This window comes from Chelonia mydas, chromosome 3, assembly GCF_015237465.2.
Source record: "Chelonia mydas isolate rCheMyd1 chromosome 3, rCheMyd1.pri.v2, whole genome shotgun sequence".
NCBI lineage: Eukaryota > Metazoa > Chordata > Testudines > Cheloniidae > Chelonia > Chelonia mydas.
Window position 1 is genome coordinate 96,094,540 of NC_057851.1, and position 23,983 is coordinate 96,118,522.

The 23,983-nt window shown below is 45.3% G+C and overlaps 1 protein-coding gene across 6 annotated transcripts in view; it reads right to left on the reverse strand.

The window, feature by feature from the left end:
• Positions 1–23,983, reverse strand: part of SAMD3 (sterile alpha motif domain containing 3) — a 103,157-nt gene that overhangs the window by 19,026 nt on the left and 60,148 nt on the right. For 5 of the 6 annotated variants that reach the window (XM_007060780.4, XM_027823213.3, XM_043542887.1 and 2 more), the window contains one exon: positions 4,156–4,323. The exons of the other annotated variant lie outside the window; for it this stretch is intronic. In XM_007060780.4, the coding sequence (XP_007060842.2) occupies positions 4,156–4,323 (168 nt within the window). The remainder of the gene's footprint in view (positions 1–4,155; positions 4,324–23,983) is intronic. 6 annotated transcript variants of the gene reach the window in all.

A 23,983-nucleotide genomic window follows, 5' to 3' on the forward strand; every position in this document is an offset into this window, starting at 1 on the left:
GAGGAATCCCCTTCTGGTGGACCACATGCCTAAGTCTGTCAAAGTAACTGTTGCCGCTGGAGACCAGCACGTCGAATAGGAGGACCAGGGCCAGGGCCGGGGGACTGGTATCGTGACAGATCATTCCCACAGTGTGGAGGACAGGGATCTGTGCCGAGAAGACGACCGGTGGGAGGGTGAATGGTGCCGGTGATACGATGACCAGCACCTCTACGTAGGCAACCCATGTTGAGAAGGCAAAGACTTCAATCCTGGTGCCAGTGACCTTGGGCGAGCCAGAGAGGACTTGAGCTGCAAAGCTAGAGATCTGCGGCGCGGAGCTGGAGAGTGCTGCTTTGGCTCTGGGGATCAGTGGCGCTCAACTGCCCTCTGGGGGGTTCTGACGTCTGGCTTGCCCTCATAGGGAGCCTTTGCCACTTCTTGTGGCACACCCGGTGCCGGCAGCACTGGTAGAGGCCTCTGCTCTCTAGGCGCTGGGAGAGCTTGGGAAGGCGTCAGCCCTGCCACAAGTCTGGGTCCCCTACTGCTCCAGGGAGTCGGTGGTGGATTCCTGGAGGGGCTAGGGGCACCGACTGGGGAGGCACATCCATGTGGCTCCGGTGTGGTCAGGTGGCCCGAACTGGGTCCTTTGCCTGATACCCCATGGCCTTTCTTGCCTGGTGCCAGGGAGCCATTCTTTTGGCGCTCTTTTTGGGCACCGCTGACAGAGAGCAGTGCTGGGCAGAGCCTGGTGCTGGGGTGTGCTGCGCACCAAGGCCGAGGTACTAGGGGTAGAGTCCGGCCGGGAAGACTCAGAATCTGGGCAAAGAGCAGCCTCCATGACAAGGACCTTCGGACGGATGTCACACTCTTTCTGGGTTGAAAGTTTTTGCAAATGCAACACTTGTCCTTCACATGTGACTCCCCCAAGCACTTTAGGCAGCTGCTGTGGGTGTCACTTACAGGCATAGGCCTGCTGCAGTCCGAGCAAGGCTTAAACCTGGAGATCGGGGCATGCCTTGGGTGGGGTGAAGTCCCCATTGGGACTCTAACTTCTAACTACACTTAACAACTACTTAACATTAACTACTATAAACATACTTACAAGGCCCTAAGGCTCGACCTAGTCCTGGCTAGGCAAGGAAGAGACGCTCCGACTAACCACCACAGGCGGTAAGAAGGAACTGAGAGGGCCAGCGGTGCCTAATACACCAGCGCTTGAGCGTGGCATTCAAGCGGGCACCACAGCCGACCCTACAGGTACCACTAAAGCAAAAATCTACAAAGGCTGTGCACGTGAGCGTGCGCACACTTGGAATGGAATGGACATGAGCAAGCACTTGAAGAAGAATATTAGCTTCTGTAAAGAAATGAGACAAGGATGTGTATTCTGCAATTTTAATTTATGACATGGTACCCAGTGCCTTGGATGGGTGCCTTTCTGTGTGTTCTGATAAACAAATATACACAAAGCTCTTGCCAAAAAGGATGCTAAGAAACATCTTGTTAAAGTGTGCATTTGTAATATCTACATCATAGTCTCAGGGAGCTGAGCCAGATACATTTATTAACATATAGAAACCAAATAAAAGGCAAAATAAAATATGCTTTCTTAATTTTGCTAGCATGATTTCTCAACCTTAAAGGCTGCACTAATGTTAGTTTTTGCATTTAAAATTTCTCTTGCGTGTAAGAAAAAGAAGAAATTAGATCATTAAAATGAGGACTGCCCTGAGGGAGACCTACACATCCCATCGCCCTCATTCCAGATGGAGGAGTGCATCACACAACAGCAGAAATTTGCCAGTAGCAAACGTTCATAACATTAAGGCTACTGAACAAATTCTCCTTCATGTTAGAATTCTTTTTCCTTCCTCATAAACTCTAAAACAGAGACTAAATAATAGCTTTGAGCATTGTGGTAGAGGGAGCAACCATGCAGTTGGGCAGAAGAGGCGGAAAGCAATGTGACTGTGAAAGCCACTGGAGTACAGGGAGCAGTGGGTCTTTCTCCTCTTGTAGAAAAGGTGTAGTACGCACTTCACCATATTCCCCTGCTGGCATTGCAGAGCCTAACCAGAGAGCCCTTCTGGGCTGGCTAGTACTATTAAAAGAGCTACATTTGCACTTTCCAAGCACTAGCAGACAAATTAAGGCTCCCTTTTGCAAGGGAAAAGGCAATCGGCACCTTCTCCGCTATGTATAGTGCCCAAGACTAACCATAGAAAACATAACATTTTACATTAGCCTCTTGTTTTTTTGCAAGTATAAAAACTTTCAACTGGAACATGCAGAAAGAGGGAGTGTTTATACCTGAAAGCACAGCTCCAAAAAGGGAATGAACAGATTTTAGGGTTTGTGGATTAAAAATTTCAGAAATCCACAAACCCCAGATTACAATTTACATAGAAGTTGTTTAAAAGAAATCCCCATCTTTCTCCTCCAATGAAAGGCCTACACTTCATAAACAGATACAAGGAGGGAAATATCTAGATTAAGCTGGAGGCCAAACATTTGTGTGTTTTTTTCAAAATACTGATATAACTTGGTGGTTTAAAGTTTAACTGTATTTTTTCAATAGCAGCTTTGATATAAGTGGTATTAGAGTTGGCAAAGCATAACAGAACACTTAACGCATTTATGACAGTGTACACATCAATAGTAACACACTTTATGTCACTTACCTGACAGTAATGGCTTCATCTATAAATAGAGAATTCAGTTCAGAAAGATGCAGCACCTGCATATGTACATTCATAAGCACCCTATGTATCCTATATATTAGTACACAGACTACTTATAACATACTACGGATGGACTATCGTGTGAAGATATAAGGGCACCAGTTATCTGCTCAAATGTACATGTACGCTTATTTACACAGAGAGGGCTCAGCTGTGGCTGGACCCAGTGACTGAACAATTGTAGTCCCTGTTGTGCTACACTTTGTGCAGTCACTTATATGCATGCAAAGTGGGTGACGCGCGCTAACAGAGTGGGAGTTTTTTTATATACCATGGGTGGCCAAACTTACTGACCATCCGAGCCCATACGACAATCTTCAGGTGTTTGAGAGCCAGGGCGTGGGTGTGCCTGCCGGGTCTCAGGGCTTCAGCCTTGCGGAAGACACCTGCTGGGGCTTCGGCCCTGCTCCTGCTCAAGCCCCGGTAGGCGCGCCCTGTGGGGCTGAGGTCCCAAGACCTCCCTCCCCACTGGGAAGAAGCTGAAGGTAACACACCAGGGGAGGGGCCATGTGGAGTGGCACATGGGGTCACATGCCCCCCCCGGATTTTTGCCAGGGTTTGCTGGCCCTGCTTGGTCACGTGGTGCCTCAGGCCCCCTCCCTGCATGGCAGCTTCTGGAGCCAGCAAGCTGGGAGCTGCGGCTGTGGGAAGAGACAGCAGCAAACAGCCTGGAGCTGCAGCCTCTCCCCCAGGAGCCAAAGCAGTGGCCCCTCCCTGCAGCTCCCAACTGCTTGCTGCTGCCTCTCCATGTGGCGCTAACACCAAGGAGCTGCAAGGAGGGGCCACTGAGGGTAAGGGGGGAGGGGGGATGTGACTCAGGCTGTTGGGGGGGGTGAACCTTTAAATTGTGCCCCCCCACTCTGAGCAGGCACCAGTCGTCTCTAGCAGAAGCCCCTAACCCCACCACCCCGACACAGGTCAGAGGCCCTGTGCTCCTTTCCCCTACCCTCCCGCCCCACATCTGGTAGGCGGAGAATGAGGGAGGGCACAGGGGGCTCTGCAAGCTGCACTTTAATTGTAAAAGAGCCACATGCAGCTCACGAGCTACGGTTTGGCCACTCCGTTATATACACTACGTTTAAAATGCAGGTAAGCATTTCATATCCACTTTGAGCTGGTGCAAATGACTACAAAAGGTTCAGGGCAACAGAGAATCAATGCTTTGTGTTCCTCTGAATGCAAGGGCTATTCAAGCTAAGTGCCACTGTCAGCGCTCAGGGCCCAGGACCCAGCTGCTTCTCCATTGGCCAAGAGCACCCCTCATGCAGGGCTAGCTCCAAGTAGGATGGGGCTACTCCATGCTATCCCCCTTCTGCATGTGGTGGCTTACTGCCTCACGGGAGCCCAAAGACATTTGCCAGATGGGTACATATTTCCCATTCACGTTATTTATAGACTAACTTTCCCTTCTAACAGGAACCAGAAAGCTTACTTTTATTTGCACCATTTGGATTTCATCACATCTGTTTTCAGCAGAAGATTTCTTTGTCTGTCCTCGCCTGTGACCAAACTTGCATTTGTTCCTTATAACCTGCTCATCATCTTCAATTGGTCTCCGCACATATTTGAAGCGATCTTTAAGGGCTCGTTTCCATAGCAACTGCATAAAAAAACCCACCATCGTTAGAATCCATCAGGAGTTTGCGCCACTCTCTCAAAGCAGGTCATTATCTACTATTTCTAGACAAAGGAAAAACTGACAAGGACGGGAAGGTACAAATTTTTAGCAAGCTTCTTTAACTGCACCTACAGTTTATATATTTAGGCACCTAAACCCAATCTGCCAAGGTTGTCCCAAAGAAAAGCAGGCAATTGCAGTATGGGCCAGAAAACAGACAAGCTGCAGTTTGAATGCCACTCTGTCCTATCTGCCTCCTAATATCACCAATATCCATCAAATTAGTATTTTGTAGTTTTATATGAACTAGCAGAATAAGAGAGAAAAATGGCCTGTATGTTAAAAGATGGTGAAAGTTTACTGATTGAAGCTCTTTGCTGTTTACTTGTCTTTAATCCCAAACCCACTGCCCCAACCCAAGCTTCCCTGGAAATATCTGTGGTGTACTGGCTTCTACGAGATGGTAACAGAAAACTTCATATTTGAAGCACACCAAAATGTGGAGAAAACACCTGATTTTTCATTTGATATAGTCAAGACACAGCTTGGAGCAGTCATATCTTATTGAGGCTCTCTTTTAATTTACAAGCACTTCCTTTAGAATTAATGAGTTAACTATATGAGTCGTTTGTGCCTCAATGAGACTCCCCGGTCCATCACCCCAAATACTTAGCATGGAAGGAGGAAATGCCATTGGAAGTCCCAATGGAAGTTTTGTCTCCACAAGCTGTTCTTAAAGAGAGCTATTCTAGGTAAGTTCTTATATCAGTCCCAATACTGGGGTATCTGAGCAGCACCTGAAAAGTGGCAAACCCAAGACAATGATGCTAATTTTGACAACTGGATCAATGACTCAGTTTGTAAATCCTTCCTGCAAGAGTTGCTGTTTATCATATTATTCACATTTCTGCAATATGATGTTACAAAATTGAGCAAGTATTAAATTGGCTGAAAGGAAGAGATGCTCCAGGAGTCACTCAAATGTATAAAATTGACACACAAATAAGACTCCCTATTTCCAGCATGGGTTCCCGCAGTTACAAAGTATCAGACAACTATTCTTATTTTCCGATACATAGGACAACACCAAAATAAATAAAGCCTGTAGAATTACCCAGAAGGAGGATTGCCTGATGGTTGGGTCACTGACTTAGAGCATGGGAAACCTGGGTTCAAGTCCCGGCTTTGCCTCAGACTTTCTATGTGACCTCTGGTAAGTCACTTAGCCTCTCTATGCCTCATTTCCCCATCTATAAAATGGGCCTAGACTCGAGGTGGTTGGCAGTCTAGATACCAAAGCCCTACCCAAACTTGGCATTGGAAACAGGAGGAGATGATGATGTAGAGCTATAAATCCCACAGAACAGCACTTGCTTCTGAACTTTTAAACCTTGTGCCAACATGGGTCCATGATTAACCAGTCCAGGCACAAGGAGCTAGTTTCACAAAGAAACTTTGGCATGGCAACAATCTGTGTCCCAGTTTCTACAAAATCGCCGGGATTCACAAAGCCAGAGTTTAGCACTAAGATCCCTATACAATGAGTGGAGACGGATAGGTGCCTCTGGATGGGATTCACAAAAACAGCATGGTGGGTGGCTCCCGGTCTAGGCTATCCCATGGGAGATACTGAAGCAAAGAGTGTGTCCTAAGCCCTGCTCCTCTAAGGGTGTTTAATGCCTCCCTCTGCTTGGGATTCTCAGCTACAAACCCTCTTTTGGCATTAGCTGCCAATGCTGTTTTTGCAAGGTGCCAGGGGAAGGGGCAGACCTTCCACATAACTTTTAGCTCAGCAACTAGGATACTCACTTGGGATGTGGGAGACTCCCCAACTCATGTCCCCTCTCTGCCTAATGAGAAGGGAGTTGAACACAGATCTGTCACTTCTCAGGTGAGCACCTCAGCCACTGGGCTATGGGATATTCTGAAGTGGGTTACTCTCTCCTGTTAAAGCTAATCCACTTGAATAAACAATTTAAAAAAATTCATGGGAGCAGGGGGACTGGATTCTGTATCTCTCATCTCCCAGGTGAGCGTTCTAACCACCAGGCTACAGAGTCAATTCTCATGCTCGCTCGTTCTCTCTGGGCAATGACTCTTTCATTATTAATTCACAGTCAAACAGCTTCAACGGAAAAAGTTGAGGGGATCCCACATCAAAACATCCTATAGATCAATGATTACGGTACTCTCCTGACAGGTAGGAGATACCTATTAAAATCCTTTCTCCTCATCAGACAGAGAGGAGACTTCACTGGGGATCTTCCATATCCCAAGTGAGTGCTCTAACCACTGGACTATAAATTATAAGTGAGCTGTTCCCTGGCTGTTTTCTGCAAATTCGCATACGTGGCCTGATCCCATAGGCAACATCTGAGCACACGTACCAGATCGGACCCTTCAGGCAAGCTAGGCAAAGGAATACCTATCTTCCCCTGGTTCGTGCATCACTCTGTGGGTTAGGCATCTACGCACCTAGAGTGAGACAGCAGTGCTCATGTGTTACACCAACAGACCCCCGTTGTCGGCAGGTGGGATTGAACCTGGGACCTCTGGAGCTTAGTGCATGAGCTTCTACTGCATGAGCTAAAAGCCGTATGGCTTTTAGCTAAGGCTGTAGAGCAGTCTCATGAATCTCTAAGTGGTCTTGGTGCCACTAGATGGGACAGAGCACCACACCCAGGTTTGTGGGTTACACATGCGACAGAGAGAACTTGGGTACCTAAAGTGGTAGTTCGGCACCTACATCCTTTTGTGAACCTAGCCCAAGATCTTTAAAATATCATCAGTTTTTCACTAGCCAGACAGGAGGCCCTAAAAAACTGCTTGCCGACAGATTAGTTTCCCAAGCCTGCATTTCCAAAACATCCTGGAATTCCAAACTCTCTATGTCAATGGAGTACCCAACAGTGCTAACTGCAACCACATTCAAAACCAGTTATCAAGCAAGTGCTTGAACAAGACTTCATCAGCCTGAAACACACATTTCCATCTGTACTTACATACTATAATTACAAGGAAAACCTCAGCGTTTGTCTACATGAACAATTAGACTGCAGTATGTTGGGGGTATGACCACCTCCCATGAGCCTAACTGTCCACGTGCAGCCTGCTGACTGCATTAACAGTCCATTAATGGACTTTGAGCCAGCCCTGTTTCAAAGAGGACTAGACTGAAATATTCTCACAAACTGTGTGTGTCAGCAGGGTGCACATGGACAGTTCAGGCAGATTCACACCTCAGCTTGCAGTGGTCTAACTGTTCATGTAGACAAGCTCTAAAGGCATGGCTACACTTGCAGATGTAGAGCACTCTGTGCGAAACCCGCCTTCAGAGAGCGCAGCAGGGAAAGCGCTGCACTCTATCCACACTAACAGCTGCAAGCGCACTGGCATGGCCACATTTGCAGCACTTGCAGTGGCATTGGGAGCGGTGCATTATGGGCCGCTATCCCACAGAGCACCTCTTCCCATTCTGGCGCTGTGGATTGTGGGAAGGGGGTACGGGGTGCAGGGCATTCTGAGTCCTGTCCCAACACCCCGTGATGCATCGGTTCGCATCCCAGCAATCCCTGTGCGTCCGTCCACATTTAGCGCCATCTTTCAACGTTTTTTGTACTGCGCGCTCTGTCTTCCCTTTCAGTCTGCGGGAATGAATCCCAAAGTGCTGAGGAGTATCCTGACAAGTCTCGCCAGCACGTCACATTTGGCAGTCGAGTTATTCCTTATGATCCAAAGTGACAGTGAGAACTCAGACGATGATATCGACTCGAGTAAAGCATATGACACGAGTTTGCTTGTGGCATTCATGGACATGCTTACCACCATGGAATGCCCCTTTTGGGCTCAGGAAACAAGCACTGAATAGTGGGATCACGTCGTCATGCAAGTCTGGGATGACGAGCAGTGGCTGCAGAACTTTCTGATGAGAAAAGCCACTTTCCATGGGACTGTGTGAGGAGCTCGCCCCCACCCTGCAGCGCATGGACAAGAGATGGAGAGCTGCCCTGACAATGGAGAAGCAGGTGACTATTGCAATCTGGAAGCTGGCAACTCCAGACAGCTACCGACTGGTCGCTAACCAGTTTGGAGTAGGAAAGTCGACTATTGGAATCGTGTTGACGCAAGTTTTCAGGGCCATTAATCGCATCCTGCTCAGAAGAACCGTGACTCTGGGTAACGTGCGTGACATTGTGGATGGCTTTGCACAAATGGGTTTCCCTAGCTGCGGAGGAGTGATAGATGGCACACACATTCCATTCTGGCACCAGCCCACCTAGCCTCCAAGTACGTTAAATCAGAAGGGGTAGTTCTCAATGGTTCTCCAGGTGCTTGTGGATCGCCATGGGTGTTTCATTGACATTAACACAGGCTGGCCTGGAAAGGTGCATGACGCATGCATCTTTCGGAACACTGGCCTGTTCAGGAAGCTGCAAGCCGGGACTTTTTTCCCAGACCAGAAGATCACCGTAGGGGAAGTCGAAATGCCCATTGTGATCCTCGGAGACCCCACTTACCCTTTAATGCCATGGCTCATGAAACCCTACACAGGGAGCCTTGACAGCAGCAAGGAGCGGTTCAACAACAGGCTGAGCCGGTGCAGAATGACACTGGAGTGTGCTTTTGGCCGTTCAAAGGGCCGCTGGCACTCTCTGTATGGGAAGCTGGACCTGGCCCATGACAGCATCCCCGTGGTTATATCCGCGTGCTGTACCCTCCATAACATTTGTGAAGGGAAGGGTGAACGATTCACTCAGGCATGGAACTCAGAGGTTCAACACCTGGAGGCTGAATCTGAACAGCCAGAGAACAGGGCTATTAAAGGGGCCCAGCACAGGGCTGCAAGGATTAGGGATGCCTTGAAGGAGCAATTTGAGGCTGAAAGCCACCAGTAATGTCTGGTGCCCTGCACGGGAGTGAAGTGCAGTGGTTCCAGTGTTAGTAGGAATCTGTGTTTGCTACGCTGACTTGCAGTGTCTGTTTCTTTCCTGGGCTAAGGTATCTCTAACTTTATGCAATGATAAAGAATGTTTTCAAAGCCAAAAAATCCATTTATTGAAAAGAAACACAACTGCTTGGGAAACAGAAAGGGCAAGGGGGTGGGGTGGGGAATGGTACAATCACAGATTTGCCTATGTCCTGTTATCACACTCAGCCTTCCTGTCTGGAGTGCTGTGCAATGGGTGCTGCACTTCAGGATGGCTATACTGCATGGTGATGGGGGGTGAGTGCAGTGGGTAAGGGTCGTAGTTTTCAGGTCTGGGTGGTGAAGCTACAGGTGTTGGAGGCAGCTGGTGGCAGTAAGAACCCGGATGTTGGGGAAAGTGGGTTGGAGGTGACATGGGGGCACAAGGGAAAGAGTATTTGGGACAAGGGCTGTGGGGGGAGGTGGGGGGGGGGGCGGTAGTGCTCCGCCTGCATGGCTAAGAGAGCCTGAATCGAGTCTGCTTGGCGCTCCATTATGCTTATCAGCCGATCCGTGCTTTGCTGCTAGAGCACCGCGCTTTTGTGCCGGCGCTCCTCATTCTGCTGGCGGATCCTCCTTTCACTGTCCCGTCACTCCTGCACTTTTCGATTTTCATTACTTGAATGCTGCATTACTTCATGCAACGTCTTCCTTGCTTCTACATGGCCTCTTTCTGATTCTTTGGAGTCTTTCGGCCGCGGATAACACGGATGGCTGAGATCTCAAGGTTGCATCTATAAAGGCAAAATGTAACACTTAACAGAGGCAGCATTGTTCACACCAGACAGAGCAATGATTCCCCCGTACTTAAGGGCAAGCACAGTCTACACAACAGCATAATTTGCCCGTCCCAAAGCGAGAGCACATGACCCATGGGAGCCCCGAAATGGTGAGTAAGAACAGGGTCAAGCGTGACTGATTGTTTCATGGCTCTACTGTCCTCTGGGTTTCTGTGCCTTGGGAAGAGCCAACAACGGCAGAAGGCCCCTATACTGAACACTGTCCCCACATTTTCCACAGGAGTTCGTCCTGGAAGATATCTCGCTGCTGAGGGTGACCTGGGAAGCAAGGGAGGGTCTTCTACTGCAATGGGGCTTCCGCCCTGGCCCATAAGCAGCTTACCTGTGTGCAGCAATGGTCCCCCCGCCTCTCACGCACAGTGGCACGGACAAGTTAGCCTGACTGGGACAAGGACCACAGTGGTTCTCCCAAGAAACCTGCGCAAGCGCATTGCCCAAGTTCTGGATGAGACCTTTGAAGAGATCACTGAGGCCGATTACCGCGATGTGAGAGAGCACATCAATGCCCTGTTCTTCATCTAGGCATGCATGCAGCCCTAACCCCCCTCGCCCCAAGAGCCCGAACCAAATAACTTCCTTCCCAAAATAAAAGCCGCTTACCGGGAACCTCCTCTGGTGTTTGTCCTTCCCCAAGCACCGGCCGCCGTGACTGGCTACCTTCCTCCTGGCTTGAGAACAGCTCCTGGCTGCATGTATCTAGGGATTCCAGGGTGTCTTCCTCTGCCTTAGCACCCTCGCTCCTGCTTTGGTCCTCCTCATCCTCCTGCCTTGTTGCACTGGGCTCTGAAGTGTCCATGGTGGTACTCGGAGTGGAAGTGGGGTCACCCCCAAGTATCGCATCCAGCTCTTTGTAGAAACAGCAGGTTGCAGAGGCAGCACCAGAACGGCTGTTTGCCTCTCGGGCTTTGCAGTCGGCATTCCACAGCTCCTTCACTTTAACCCTGCACTGCGGTGTGTCCTGGTCATGGCCCCTTTCCATCATGTCCCTTGATATCTGCCTGAAGATATTGTAATTCCTACGCCATTGCTCCATACTGGGGATGGCCTGGCGCGTGGAGGCATGGTCACCTGGAAAGATTCGCTGAGAGCACTCCACGCCTGGCTGAGCAAACAGGAAGGGGATTTTCAAAATTCCCAGAGAATTTCAAGGGTGGGTCTGACGGTTGGTCACCTGAGGGCAGGGCAGTAGAGTTCAAAGTGATGACCAGAGTGGCTAGAACAGGCATTGTGGGACACTTCTGGAGGCCGATCGGCGCACACTAAAGATCAGGGCGTCCACACTGGCGTCCAACAAAATGTTATTCCACTCGCCGAGGTGGAGTACCAGGAGCACTCTAGCCGTGGAGTCAGAGCGCTCTACGTGCCTTGCCCGTGTGGACGGGTAGTGAGCTAGTGCACCCGGGGCTCCTTTAATGCGCTCTAACTCGCAAGTGTAGCCAAGCCCTTAAGACAGGCCTGCCTAGAGGGGGGCAGGGCAAAGGGGGCAGTTGCCCAGGGGCCTGGGTGATTTAAAAGGACCCAAGGGCCCCAGCCGCTGCCAGATTCATCACTTCCGCCCCGGGCCCTGCCACCCCCCAGGGACGGCCCTGGCTCCCAGAATTGCTGTCGGCGGGCCTGCTCTAAGATTACTAACACAGAAAGACTGGAGAATTTTTTTTCTTCGGTTTGTTTCCTCTGAACATCTAACAGCATCAATCAATCATTTTCTCCTGTCTGTGGGTCTTTCACACAGGTACAGGAGAGAGAAAGACTTTTTTTTAAAATAGGAAAGTAATTGTAAGCCATAGACATTGGCAGGGGAGGGTGTTTGTGGGCCAATATCATACCCAATAGTACACTTCACTAGAGCTGGCAGAAAAAAGGGACCCCTTTTCCATGGAAACGTTCGTGTTTTTGAGAAAAAGTTTAGTCTTGAAGAGGAAAAAAACAGCAAAAATGCAAAATTTTTCATGGGAACAGATTTAAAGAAAAATTACATTTCAGGAGAACTGAGATGGAATTTTTTGGCCTTGTTGCCTGCCCCCAAGGGAAGCGACCTGTCAATTTCACAAGCCAGAAAGCCAGAGAGCCTGGGTGCTCTGTCAACCACTCCCCTCCCCCACCCCACCCCGATCTAGGAGCCAGAGAGGTGCTGCCCATTCCCGGGAAGTGGGGAGGCAGAGTGCCCTGGAGGAAGACGCAGCATGTTTCTCTGTCTTCCAGAGCCATTGGAAATGTCAAAACAGGCAGGTTTCCCTAAGACTTTTGTTGAATCTATTTTTATTTCATTTTTTAAACGGCCTCCCCTCCAAGCTGTCCTTTTAACATGTTTCTAAATGACAACATAACTATAAAATCCAAACATGAAATCAGATTTCTGAAACACTTTACTGAAATATAATGTCCTCTGTCTACCTGTCTAGTCCCAAGACCATCATGACCATATGAACTTAAGTGCTAATTTCAACTAAGATAGTTTTACATTCACTTCTGGCATTTACCAAATACCGCAAGAGTTTCCTAGTTTATTCCAAATATCACAAGAGTTTCCTTGCACCATGTTTTATCTCATGCCTTTCTCCAACCGAAGAATTTGGAAGTTTTTTTTACCAGTGCAGTAATCTTTTTCATAACTGTCATCTTTTCCTGATTCTATGGCGGCATCTATCTAGCAATAGTATACAGACTAGGGCAACCTAAAGACACAATAGGTATGCGCTGAGCAATCACTTGGCTCCAGTCTCTGTGAATAAGTGGACAATGCATCTAATTGAAATGGACTGTAATTGAACAGTAGAATATCATACCCTTATGCAACTTAATGAGAATCAGATTCTGTTTCACATTTTCCTCAGTAGATGTGTCTTTGCTGGCAACCAGATGAAACGTGTTTTCTGAACTGACTGAATATTCTCTCTCCATCTCCCATGTTTACAGTGGGAAATTGTTCTGTTTTCTCAGAGAAGTTAGTCATCAGTAATATTTTTAGGTCCTCACTGGAGTGATGCACCTGATGCTTGTAGAAGAGAACTTTGCGTAATGTTCTTGTGCTACATGGAAATTTTCCAGTGTAAGCCAATTTTCTCGGCAATGCAGCACAATACTCTAACAGCAAAACTTCCAGAGGGCTGCATTATTATGCTGGAGCTGGTTAAGACAGCATAGTTAAGGTTGAGGTAGAAACTGTTGCTGTAACACGAGTTTACAAGTGTTTCTTTAATGGTAGATCCCATCAGAGAAAAGCCGTGTGGTCGCACAAGCACATCAGACACACACAGTGTAAAGCCAACTAAGTAATTTGGTACCTAAACATTAACAGACTATATACGTTCTTGCTTTCTTCAGGTATCCTGACCTGCTTCTAAATGTTCACCCCTTCCCCCCAACCCTGAGCTGCTGGCAGCCTCCCTCTTCCCCTCAGCCAGGCATCCATTCTCTCATGTCTCCATTTCTCCCCAATAGCCCTCTGCCTCCACGTGCAAACCATTTTATCCATTTCTCTCCCCTTTCCCACAAATTCAGCTCACAACTGGAGCAGGCCTACTAGGTCCCAATTATTACAACATTTCTCCCAGAGACCCATTTCCCCATGATGCCCTACCAGAGACCAGGTAATGGGGGACGGTTGTCAGGAGCAGAGATGTGCAGGTAGGGAGAAGACTGCTCAAGAAAAGTCAGTGGACAAGCACTAGCACTTCTTGCCTTTTCTACCCAACAAATCTCCTGTGGTCCTACTGCTATAATCCACAGAGAACCACTGGAGAATGTTAAGGCAAGAGCTGAAGTTGGGTGGGGGGAGGAGGAAATCAGAGGTCATTCCCCCTTTTCCTATGGGCTATCTCCAGTGTGGTGGTAGCAGCCACCATACTGGCACATAAACATACATGCATATCCTCTTGTTCACAACTTTCAGGTGCACAGGGCTGCAGGAGCAGTGAACCTCATGAGCTTTAGGAGGTGCACTGGACCTTTCATGAGTTTTTTGATGGGAGAATTATTTTTTTCCAGTTGACAAGATCCCCCCACCCCCAATGAAGCTCACGCTTACAAAGATAGTAGCTTGTGAATGTAGTCTTTAAGGGCATATCTATGCTACAAAGTTATGTCGACATACAGCCTCTGTGGTAATTAAATCACTTTTGCATGTCCACACTACGCTCCTTGTGCCGGCAGTGTATGTCCTCACCAGTGCATGTCCTCGCACCGATTTAACTGTCAGTGTGCGGCATTATGGGATGGCTTCTGAAAGGCAGCAACAGTTGATGTAAGCAATGCAGTGTCTACACTGACACTGCATCAACTTAACTACGTCGACCGAAGAGCTACATCTCTTGTGGAGGTGGAGTTAATAAGTTGGCGTAGCGGGCGAGTCACATCAGCGGGAGCAACATTTTAACATAGATGCTTAAGAGTTAGATCAATGTACGCTGCCTTACGCCGACCCAACTCTGTAGTGTAGACCTGGGCTAAGTAACCAATTGGGGGCTGGGCATCAGATTTCACCTAAGGGAGTCAGGGAGTCCAGTAAACTAAGTTTCATTTCTCACCTGAAAAGTGGCAAACAAGAAACCCATTAAAGAACTTTCCCAGCTCTGGTGAACACCTTTATATTTAGGTTATAATTTAGGAACCATTTGTCAGATTCACTTCAGATCTGGTAGAAAAATATCTACCTTGGCCCTCATCCTAACTTTTCTATTTTCAGGCCAATATTATCTTTTTTGACTAATTTTGGGAGAAGACGTGTGACACTGGCAGACCAGGTGCCAGCTAGGCGTCACTGAACACTGACAAATGCGTAGTTGGAGATCAGTCACTCACTAAACATCTCTGCTAATATCTATTTGAACAATACTAACACAGAGATGAGTGTTAGAATTGTTAAAATAGGTATTAGATTTATAAAGATGTGTTTAGTGTTTGGACTTTATGAAATGTTTGTGAGTTGCTGCATGCATTAATCTCACTTGTAATATCTGTATCCCACATTATAAGGTAATATTTAAAGTGTTTGCTCTAAAATTGTACGCTTCTCCCCCCACCCAGTCAGGAGAGAAGCATTACTGGGAGTGAAATGCTAGTTTACCACAAGAGGTGTCATCTCTGCCCCAGTAAAAGAAGGCCCATAGATATCAGACAAGCCATTGTGAAACAACAGGGGACAAAAGACTTTGCTGATCGCTCACCCCACACCCATAAGGAGAAGACTGAACAAACCTTCCTCCCATCATCTTGAGCTCTGGGGGAAGGGAATAAAAATCCCTGTCAAGAAGAAACAGTTATCCTATATGCTGCTTGGACTTCAGGGAGAGGGCAAGATTTCTAAGCATAAGCAAGGGATCCCCAGATGTTTAGCTCCGGTTAATCCTGAAGGACCAACAGACCTTGCACAATACAGCAGCTTCTATTACTTTTTGAAACCTAAGACTAACTCATTTGTATGTGCATGTTTACCTGCTTTAACCTTGTAAATAACTCATTTCTTGTCCCTCGTTAATAAATCTTTAGTTAGTTTATTATAGGATTGGCTATAAGCGTGGTCTTCAGTGTGAGATCTGAGGTACAAATGATGAGATGAGTGACTGGTTCTTTGGGACTGAAAGTAATGTGAATATTGTTGTGACTTGTGATACAAGGGACCATCTATCACAAAGGCAGACTTGCATGGGTAGCAAGATAGACCAAAATACCCAAGGGACTGTCTGTGACTCTATGTTAAGGCTGTTGTAGTGCCTGAGGAGTTCACACTTGATACTTGGTTGGTAAAATCTAAGTATAGAGCTCACAACTAGTTTGGGGTTTGTGCCCTGGTTTGTAACTCTCTGCCACGACATTGGCGCTTCTGGTCATGAGCTACTCCAGACAACTTGACAGGAGGAAAGGGGGAAAAAAAGCCAAAAATCAGCTTATAATGGAAATTCAGTTGCAACTTTATCTATAGAGCGAGTGCCATAGATTGACTTGTGAACAGTAGCAAAATGAAAGGAAGCAGGGTTTTTTGATAACATATTCACATTCATTTGGTTTTGTTAGTCAAAAAGGGGCCAGGGGGTTGTTGGTTTTTTTCCTTCTCTTTAAGATACTCAACCAGCCATCTAGTCTTCACCTAGACTTCAACATATAATAGCCTTTGACTTTGGAATTGATCTCCCCTATTGGTGAGATATTGACTAACTTGAACTTCAGGGTTAAGAATATAGTCCTTCTGTTCACTCGGGCTTTTGCCCTGTGCATATCTACACCCATATGCTAACAGCTCAATTTGAGTGTTAAGAGCCAGATTTTTTAAAAAGTATTTAGGCATCTAGTGGGATTTTCAAAACTGCACAGGAACCTAACTCTCATTATTTGCAACATCTACATGCTTTTACAAAATCCTTCTATCTGCATCTTTAGAATCCTGGCCATAAGTATTATATTTGGTGTCAAATAGTCAACCTGCTTGTGTTCATGTTCCCAGAGAATGTTGTGAAAACATCTTTTTAAAAAAAATTAAAAATAAAAAATAAATAAAAAGGCCAAATAATTCTTAACTTAGTACTTATAAAGTATATTTAATCTCTGATTTTAAATAAATATTTATGGGACATGATATATTTAACACATATTACTCTGCCAGTTTTAAATATCATTTTAATTGGTTATTTTGCAGATTTTTCTTTTAATCTCATCTTTGCCTTGGAGACATCTTTTAGCTGATTTTTCAGCAGCCACCTATATAGAGCTTTAAATCTCTCTCCAAGTTCAAAGTTCAAAACACTTCGATATTTCATCCTCCTCCCCTCACATACATTAAGCGTTTAGCTAAATCTATTTCTGTAATAGGATTCCCATAAGCTTCCGCAAACCCCTGCTCACACAAACTGTTTCATCCGTTGAGATAAGATTGCCATTACATAGATTTATCCTGCTTCCCAAGTGGTGATAGTCAGTGAGATGTGTTCTGGAGTGCAAGTGGAGGCGTCTGTCTTGCCATTCTTAAATGGAGTTAACAAATAGCCCACTGGGTCACTTTGTTTTTACTAACACCACAAAAACAAGAAGATTTACCATGTTCATCGGAAGAGAACAAGGATTACTCTGTGTATCTGACACAGCAGGGAGAGGATTATGGGCAGATTAAATGTAGCAATTTACTAAAGAATAATCATTTTGTATGCAACAGTTATATAATCAAAAATGTCAACAATGAGATTCCGGGTTTTGCTGCGTTAGTGTTGTTGTGTAATGCTGAATTTTGAGGGAGGATTGTTATACAGAAGGTAGGCATTTACACACGCCCTCAGTTTCTCTCCACCCCCAAATTACATTTGATAAAACAATTATTTGCTTTTTGAAGTTTGATATGGTGTATAAGTTGTTTCATAGAAACTGGCTAAAGTGAACTGAAATGGAGATCATTAACTGCTCGTATCCAGATCTTTTCAAAAGGCTGCCTATAAGCCCTCTAAAAGGATACTGGAGATAGAACAGTATTGTACAAAAAGTGCTGAATTTATTTTTTTAATTCTATTCTGAATGCTGCACCTCCTAACAGGGAAAGTATTATCACTGGCTTTCTGATTCTGCCCTCCCACCCCCACATCGGTAGTATAGTATTTTGGTGCAGAGGTTAACATTAATAACCTTTGGAAATATTAAATGGATATTTATTTACAGATTCTATGGGCTAGATTTACAAAGGCAATTAGGCACTCACGCGTCCTATACAATGAAGGGGGAGAGACAGGCGCCTAAGAACGAGATTCACAAAAGCCAGCACACTGAGTGGGGAGCTGCCTAAGCTAAACAATGGGAGATGCCGAAGAGAGGAATGTGTCCTAAGCCCTGCTCAGGGAGTTCAGTGCCTAAATCCAGGCTGCGGGGGGATGCCTCTCTCTGCTTGGAATTCTCAACTGTGAACCCTCTCCTGGAGTCCAATGCTTATGTTTTTGCAAGAAGCCAGGGAAGAAGGAGAGGGCTTTCCTCAGAACTTCTAGCCCAGTGGTTAGGGCACTCACCTGGGATGACTCCCAGCTCAAATCTCCCCTGCACTTGAGGGGGAGAGAGAATTTGAATAAGGATCTACCACCTCTAAAGTGAGTGCCCTGAACACCAGATAACGGGACGGCCTGATGTGAGCGGTTCCTTTACTCTCCCCTGTTGACGCTGTCCCACTGGGGACAAATAATTAAAGAGTAGCTGGACCCAACAGAGAAAGTACAATGACTCAATAGCCTGGTGGTAGGCTACAGAGCAATCACCCAGGATCCAGTCCCACTGTCCATCCATCCAAAGTGTAACTTCTTCAACAAGAGCAATTGAGGGAGTTCCCCATTAGACCATCCCAGAGCTCAGTGGCTAGGGCGCTCTCCTGAGAGGTGGCAGATTCCTCTTCAAATCCCTTCTCCTCATCAGACAGATGGGGACTTTGACCTAGGAATCTCCTATCTCCCAGGTGAGTGCCCTAACCACTGGGCTAACAGTTATAAGGGAGGCCCTCCCTCCTCACCACAACTATTTTGTGTGAGTTCAGCATGCTCTGAGCACACCTACCAGATCCCTCTGACCCCACTGAGGATTATTACCAAAAGAAACTACACCATCTGCTCAAGAAACTCCCTAAAGAAGCACAGGAACAAATCTACACTGACACACCCCTAGAGCCCCGACCAGGGGTATTCTATCTGCTACCCAAAATCCATAAACCTGGGAATCCTGGATGCCCCATCATACCAGGCATTGGCACCCTGACAGCAGGACTGTCTGGCTATGTAGACTCCCTCCTCAGGCCCTACGCTACCAGCACTCCCAGCTATCTTTGAGATACCACTGACTTCCTGAGGAAACTACAATCCTTTGGTGATCTTCCAGAAAACACCATCCTGGCCACTATGGATGTAGAAGCCCTCTACACCAACATTCCACACAAAGATGGACTATAAGCCATCAGGAATAGGATCCCCAATACCATCACGGTAAACCCGGTGGCTGAACTTTGTGACTTTGTCCTCACCCAAAACTATTTCAGATTTGGAGACAATTTATACCTTCAAGTTAGCAGGACTGCTATGGGTACCCGCATGGCCCCACAGTATGCCAACATTTTTATGGCTGACTTAGAACCACACTTCCTCAGCTCTCATCCCCTTACGCCCCTACTCTACTTGCACTACACTGATGACATCATCATCATCTGGACCATTGGGAAGGAGGCCCTTGAGGAATTCCACCAAGATTTCAACAATTTTTACCCCACCATCAACCTCAGCCTGGACTAGTCTTCACAAGAGGTCCACTTCCTAGCCACTACAGTGCTAATAAGCGATGGTCACATAAACACCACCCTATACCGGAAACCTACTGACCGCTATACTTACCTAAATGCCTCCAGCTTTCATCCAGACCACATCACACGATCCATTGTTTTCAGCCAAGCTTTAAGATACAACCGCATTTGCGCCAATCCCTCAGATAGAGACAGACACCTACAGGATCTCTATCAAGCACTCTTAAAACTACAATACCCACCTGGTGAAGTGAAGAAACAGATTGACAGAGCCAGAAGGGTACCCAGAAGTCACCTACTGCAGTTTCTCGTTGGAGTCTGTTTTGGAAGTTTTTTTGTTGAAGAATTGTGACTTTTAGGTCTGTAATTGAGTGTCCAGGGAGGCTGAAGTGTTCTCCAGCTGGTTTTTGAATGTTATAATTCTTGACGTCTGATTTGTGTCCATTTATTCTTTTACGTAGAGACTGTCCGGTTTGACCAATGTACATGGCAGAGGGGCATTGCTGGCACATGATGGCATATATCACATTGGTAGATGTGCAGGTAAATGAGCCCTTGATGATGTAGCTGATGTGATTAGGTCCTATGATGTCAAAAACAGACTCCAACGAGAAACTGCAGAACTGGAATTAATTTGCAAACTGGACACCATTAAATTAGACTTGAATAAACACTGGGAGCAGATGAGTCATTACACAAACTAAAAACTATTTCCCCATGCTAATTTTTCCCTTACTATTACTCACACCTTCTTGTCAACTGTTTGAAATGGACCATCCTGATTATCACTACAAAAGTTTTTTTTCTCCTGCTGATAACAGCCCACCTTACTTGATTAGTCTCGTCAGAGTTGGTATGGCAACACCCATTTTTTCATGTTCTCTGTGTATATATATCTTCCTGCTGTATTTTCCCCTGCATGCATCTGATGAAGTGGGTTTTAGCCCACAAAAGCTTATGCCCAAATAAATTTGTTAATCTCTAAGATGCCAAGTATTCCTCGTTCTACTAACAGTTATGCTGATGGCAGCATCCGTCTTGTAGCAGCAACACTGCTTTAAAAAACAAGTAAGAAATTTCCTATTGTAGACACACTTTAAGTATGTTCTGGATAGTCTACGGCAGAATTTCCTTAAGATGATGGTTTGGTTAGTCCTGGTGGATAGGCCAAAAAACATTATAATTCAGTTTTTAAAAGCAACTAACCTAGGACTGTAACTTTATTTTGAGATTGTTTAAAAGGAACTCCACATCAAAGTGCACCCATCCAAAGTCCTAGATACCCATAACATACTCTCAAAATATCAATATCAGAGTGGTTACAAAATAAATTGTTCCAAGCAGCAGCCCTTTTCTTTTTCCTTTGCCTACCTCACTTGAATTGGTCAGCAGAACAAAAGCGTCAAACTTCCACTGGACTTTGCCAACAAAAGGAAATTTCACCCTCAATAGCTTTAGTTGCACTTTGCAGAATGCTTAGAAGGTCAATACATTCAGGCTGCTGTTGCATCAAACCAGGGTGGAGGCAAGTTCCAAAGGAAACTGCATAAAGTGAAAGGGAATACAGTTATACTCCAAATTGGGGGGAGCGACTGTAAACCCTTGTAAACCTCCTGGACTGAGGTCCTGTTTCAGTTTGGGTAAGAGTTGTATATTTTTAAGTGCTCCTTGGTCAATTTTGATCACTTCATTTCTTTTTCTCAGCTTTTCTGTTTTCCTTGCTAACCTATCTTTTACCTTTCCTGGTCTGCCTTTCCCTGTCCCCCTTCCACACCCCTTCATTTCCAGTGTGGTGAGAGGGAAGCCAGATACACCTTTCCTAACTCTGGAATTAACAATGGCCTAAGCAATACTGCTATTCAGGCACCTGATAAAGAGATATTTGTCCAAGCACACTCCTCATGGCTAATATTATAAATTGTGTTTCCTGGAACATCAACAGGGTGAACCACCCATTAAAAAGAAAAAGAATTATCACTCATCTAAAAACACTGAAAGCAGATATCTTCCCACAGGAAACCCTCCACAATGGCTTGGAGGCAGAGAAAATTAGGAGGGTATAGATGGGGGAAGGGATGTTTAACAGCCAAAGGCCTAGCAATATTGTTTCACAAAAGACTCAGCCCACTAATTCTAAATGTAAATAAAGATAAGGAAGGTAGATTTTTGCTGGAGAAGGCTAAGATCTCTGACCCTCTATATACCCTAATTAATGTATGTGGAGCCAATAAAGATGATCCAAGTTTTTTCTAAATTAATATCCCACTAGAACCAGTCATCTAGCAGGAGATTTTAATGTGATGTTGTACCTTTTTTTAGGCAAGTCAGGCTGTCCCCAGCATACACAAACACGTGCTAGAAACATTATAAAGATTATACGGAAGAACTGGAGTTAAAAGTTATATGGGACTTGTACAACCCTACAATGAAGGATTTTACATTTCTTCCTCCCTGCATTCTAAATAGTCATAAATAGATTTCTTCCTGATTTCTAAGAATCTAGTACACTCAGACTTGATTTCAATATTAAGCACTATCATGATCTCTGATCATGCACCAGTGATACAACAATTTTCCCCTCCTGAGACAAATGGACTTGTAAATGGAGACTGCACTCCTCTCTTTTTATAAACATTTTCAGAGCTATTGCACAGAAGAAATTGTTTTTTTCCTCAAAACAAAATGACGCACCAGAGATATTCTGATCCACCCTATGGGATACAGTAGAAGCTTTTATTAGGGGCAGGATCATTTCCTACTCAGCAGGTAGGAAGAGTGTTAGCCAAGTTAATCTTGAGGAATTAACTAAACTTAAAACTATGGATTTAGAACGTGCAAGATAACCCTTCCCAAGAAAATCGTAGAAAATTTATCAGTGTTCGGTATGAAGTAAATAGACTTAGTTCAGCACAAGCCAAACTTGCTCTTTTTAGACTCAAACAAACACACTGGGAGTCGGAGGGAGCAAGGAAAATTCTCACATACAGTTTAAAAATGAGAGGTCAAAGATCCTGAGTAGCATCACTCAAATCAGAACAAGGGCATGTTATTACTAATCGAAAAGAGATCAACTTCTGAAATTCTTCCAGGCTCTTTACAATAATGATTCCGCGAAGAAAAGAACTGAATAATTTTATTAAAACTCTAAAAACCCACAAATCTCAAAAGAGCAGCAGGCCAGGATGACCTCTCGGTTGCATTCAGAGAAAATGAGCCCCGGCCCTCATGGCCTACTTACAGAATTCTATCAAAGTTTAAAAAAAAATTCTGGCCCCTAAGCTGTTATGCATTCACAAAGATGCCTTAAGGGAAAAGTATATTACCCCCTATAATGAGGGAAGCCTTAATTACTGTACTATTTAAATCAAGGAAAGATGTACAAAAGTGTTAACAGCTACAGACCCATGTCTTTAATCAATACTGATCTAAAAATACTTTCAAAAACATTGGCTAAGCACTTGAAAAACAATGAGTGATATGGTTCACCTCAATCAGGTGGGATTTATTTAAAAAAGGCATGGTTCAGATAACACACGTCCATTGATTAACGTTATGGCATTCCATCAACACTCTCGAAATTCCCATGCAATCATTTCACTTGATGCAGAGACAGTCTTTGACAGAGTGAACTAGCAATATGTTTCTTACCAAGGATAAATTTAGATTGGGAAAGTCCTATTTCATGGATACAGCTGTTATATTCCAATCCCAACTCTTGTATCCTAACAAGTATCACAGTATCTCAGACAACTCCCCTTCCCCTGCTTTAATCTGTTTTGGGGAACTAGACAGGGATGCCCTCTCTGTTTAGTGTGACATTAGAATCATGTGCAATACTAACCAAAGAACACCAAGGTACTCAAGGGATCAAATCAGGGAATCATGAGACAAAAATCTTTCCATATGCACATGACCTCCTCCTCTTTATTAAAAATCCAGATCAATCTATTCCCAATATCCTTTAAACAATAGACTCTCAGGCTACAAAGATAAGTTGGGAAAAGTCAGAAGCAATGAAGATCTTATTGGATTTAGTTGGAAGTGGCTCTCCTACAGGGACATTTAGATGGCAACAGACAAACCTCAGATATCTTGGCATCCTGTTCTCTAAGGAAATTAAAAACAGTCAAGGTTAACCTATCCCCATTAATCATGCAGTTAGCAAACTATTTAAACAGATGGCAGGCAGTACCTTTCCCCATTTGGAGAAAAACAAACAGAAAAAGAGGATCCTGGGAAGGCATTCATTTTGATTGAACTCTTCCTCCCTCCCTCCCTATCCATATTCTTCCATTTTAATTTTACTAAAATCAACATGTTCAAATCCTCCTTGTGGGGTGCTGGTAAAAAGCCAGAATCTCCTTACAAAAATTACAGCTCCCTATCAAGACAGAGGTTTTAGATTTCCCAATTTTAAACTTTACCATCAGGCAATAATTAGCCAAGCAGGAGAGTGAGTCATTCTCTCAAACTGTAGAGCCCTGGATTGGATCCAGCTGGAAGCAGCACTGGTGGTTCCTTTAACCCTTTCCAGCACGCTACACACTGATCACTATCTAGTCCCTAAAGAACAATTACCAACCATTGTGGCAGCCAGAGACACTTGGTGTATGATATCTACTACATTTA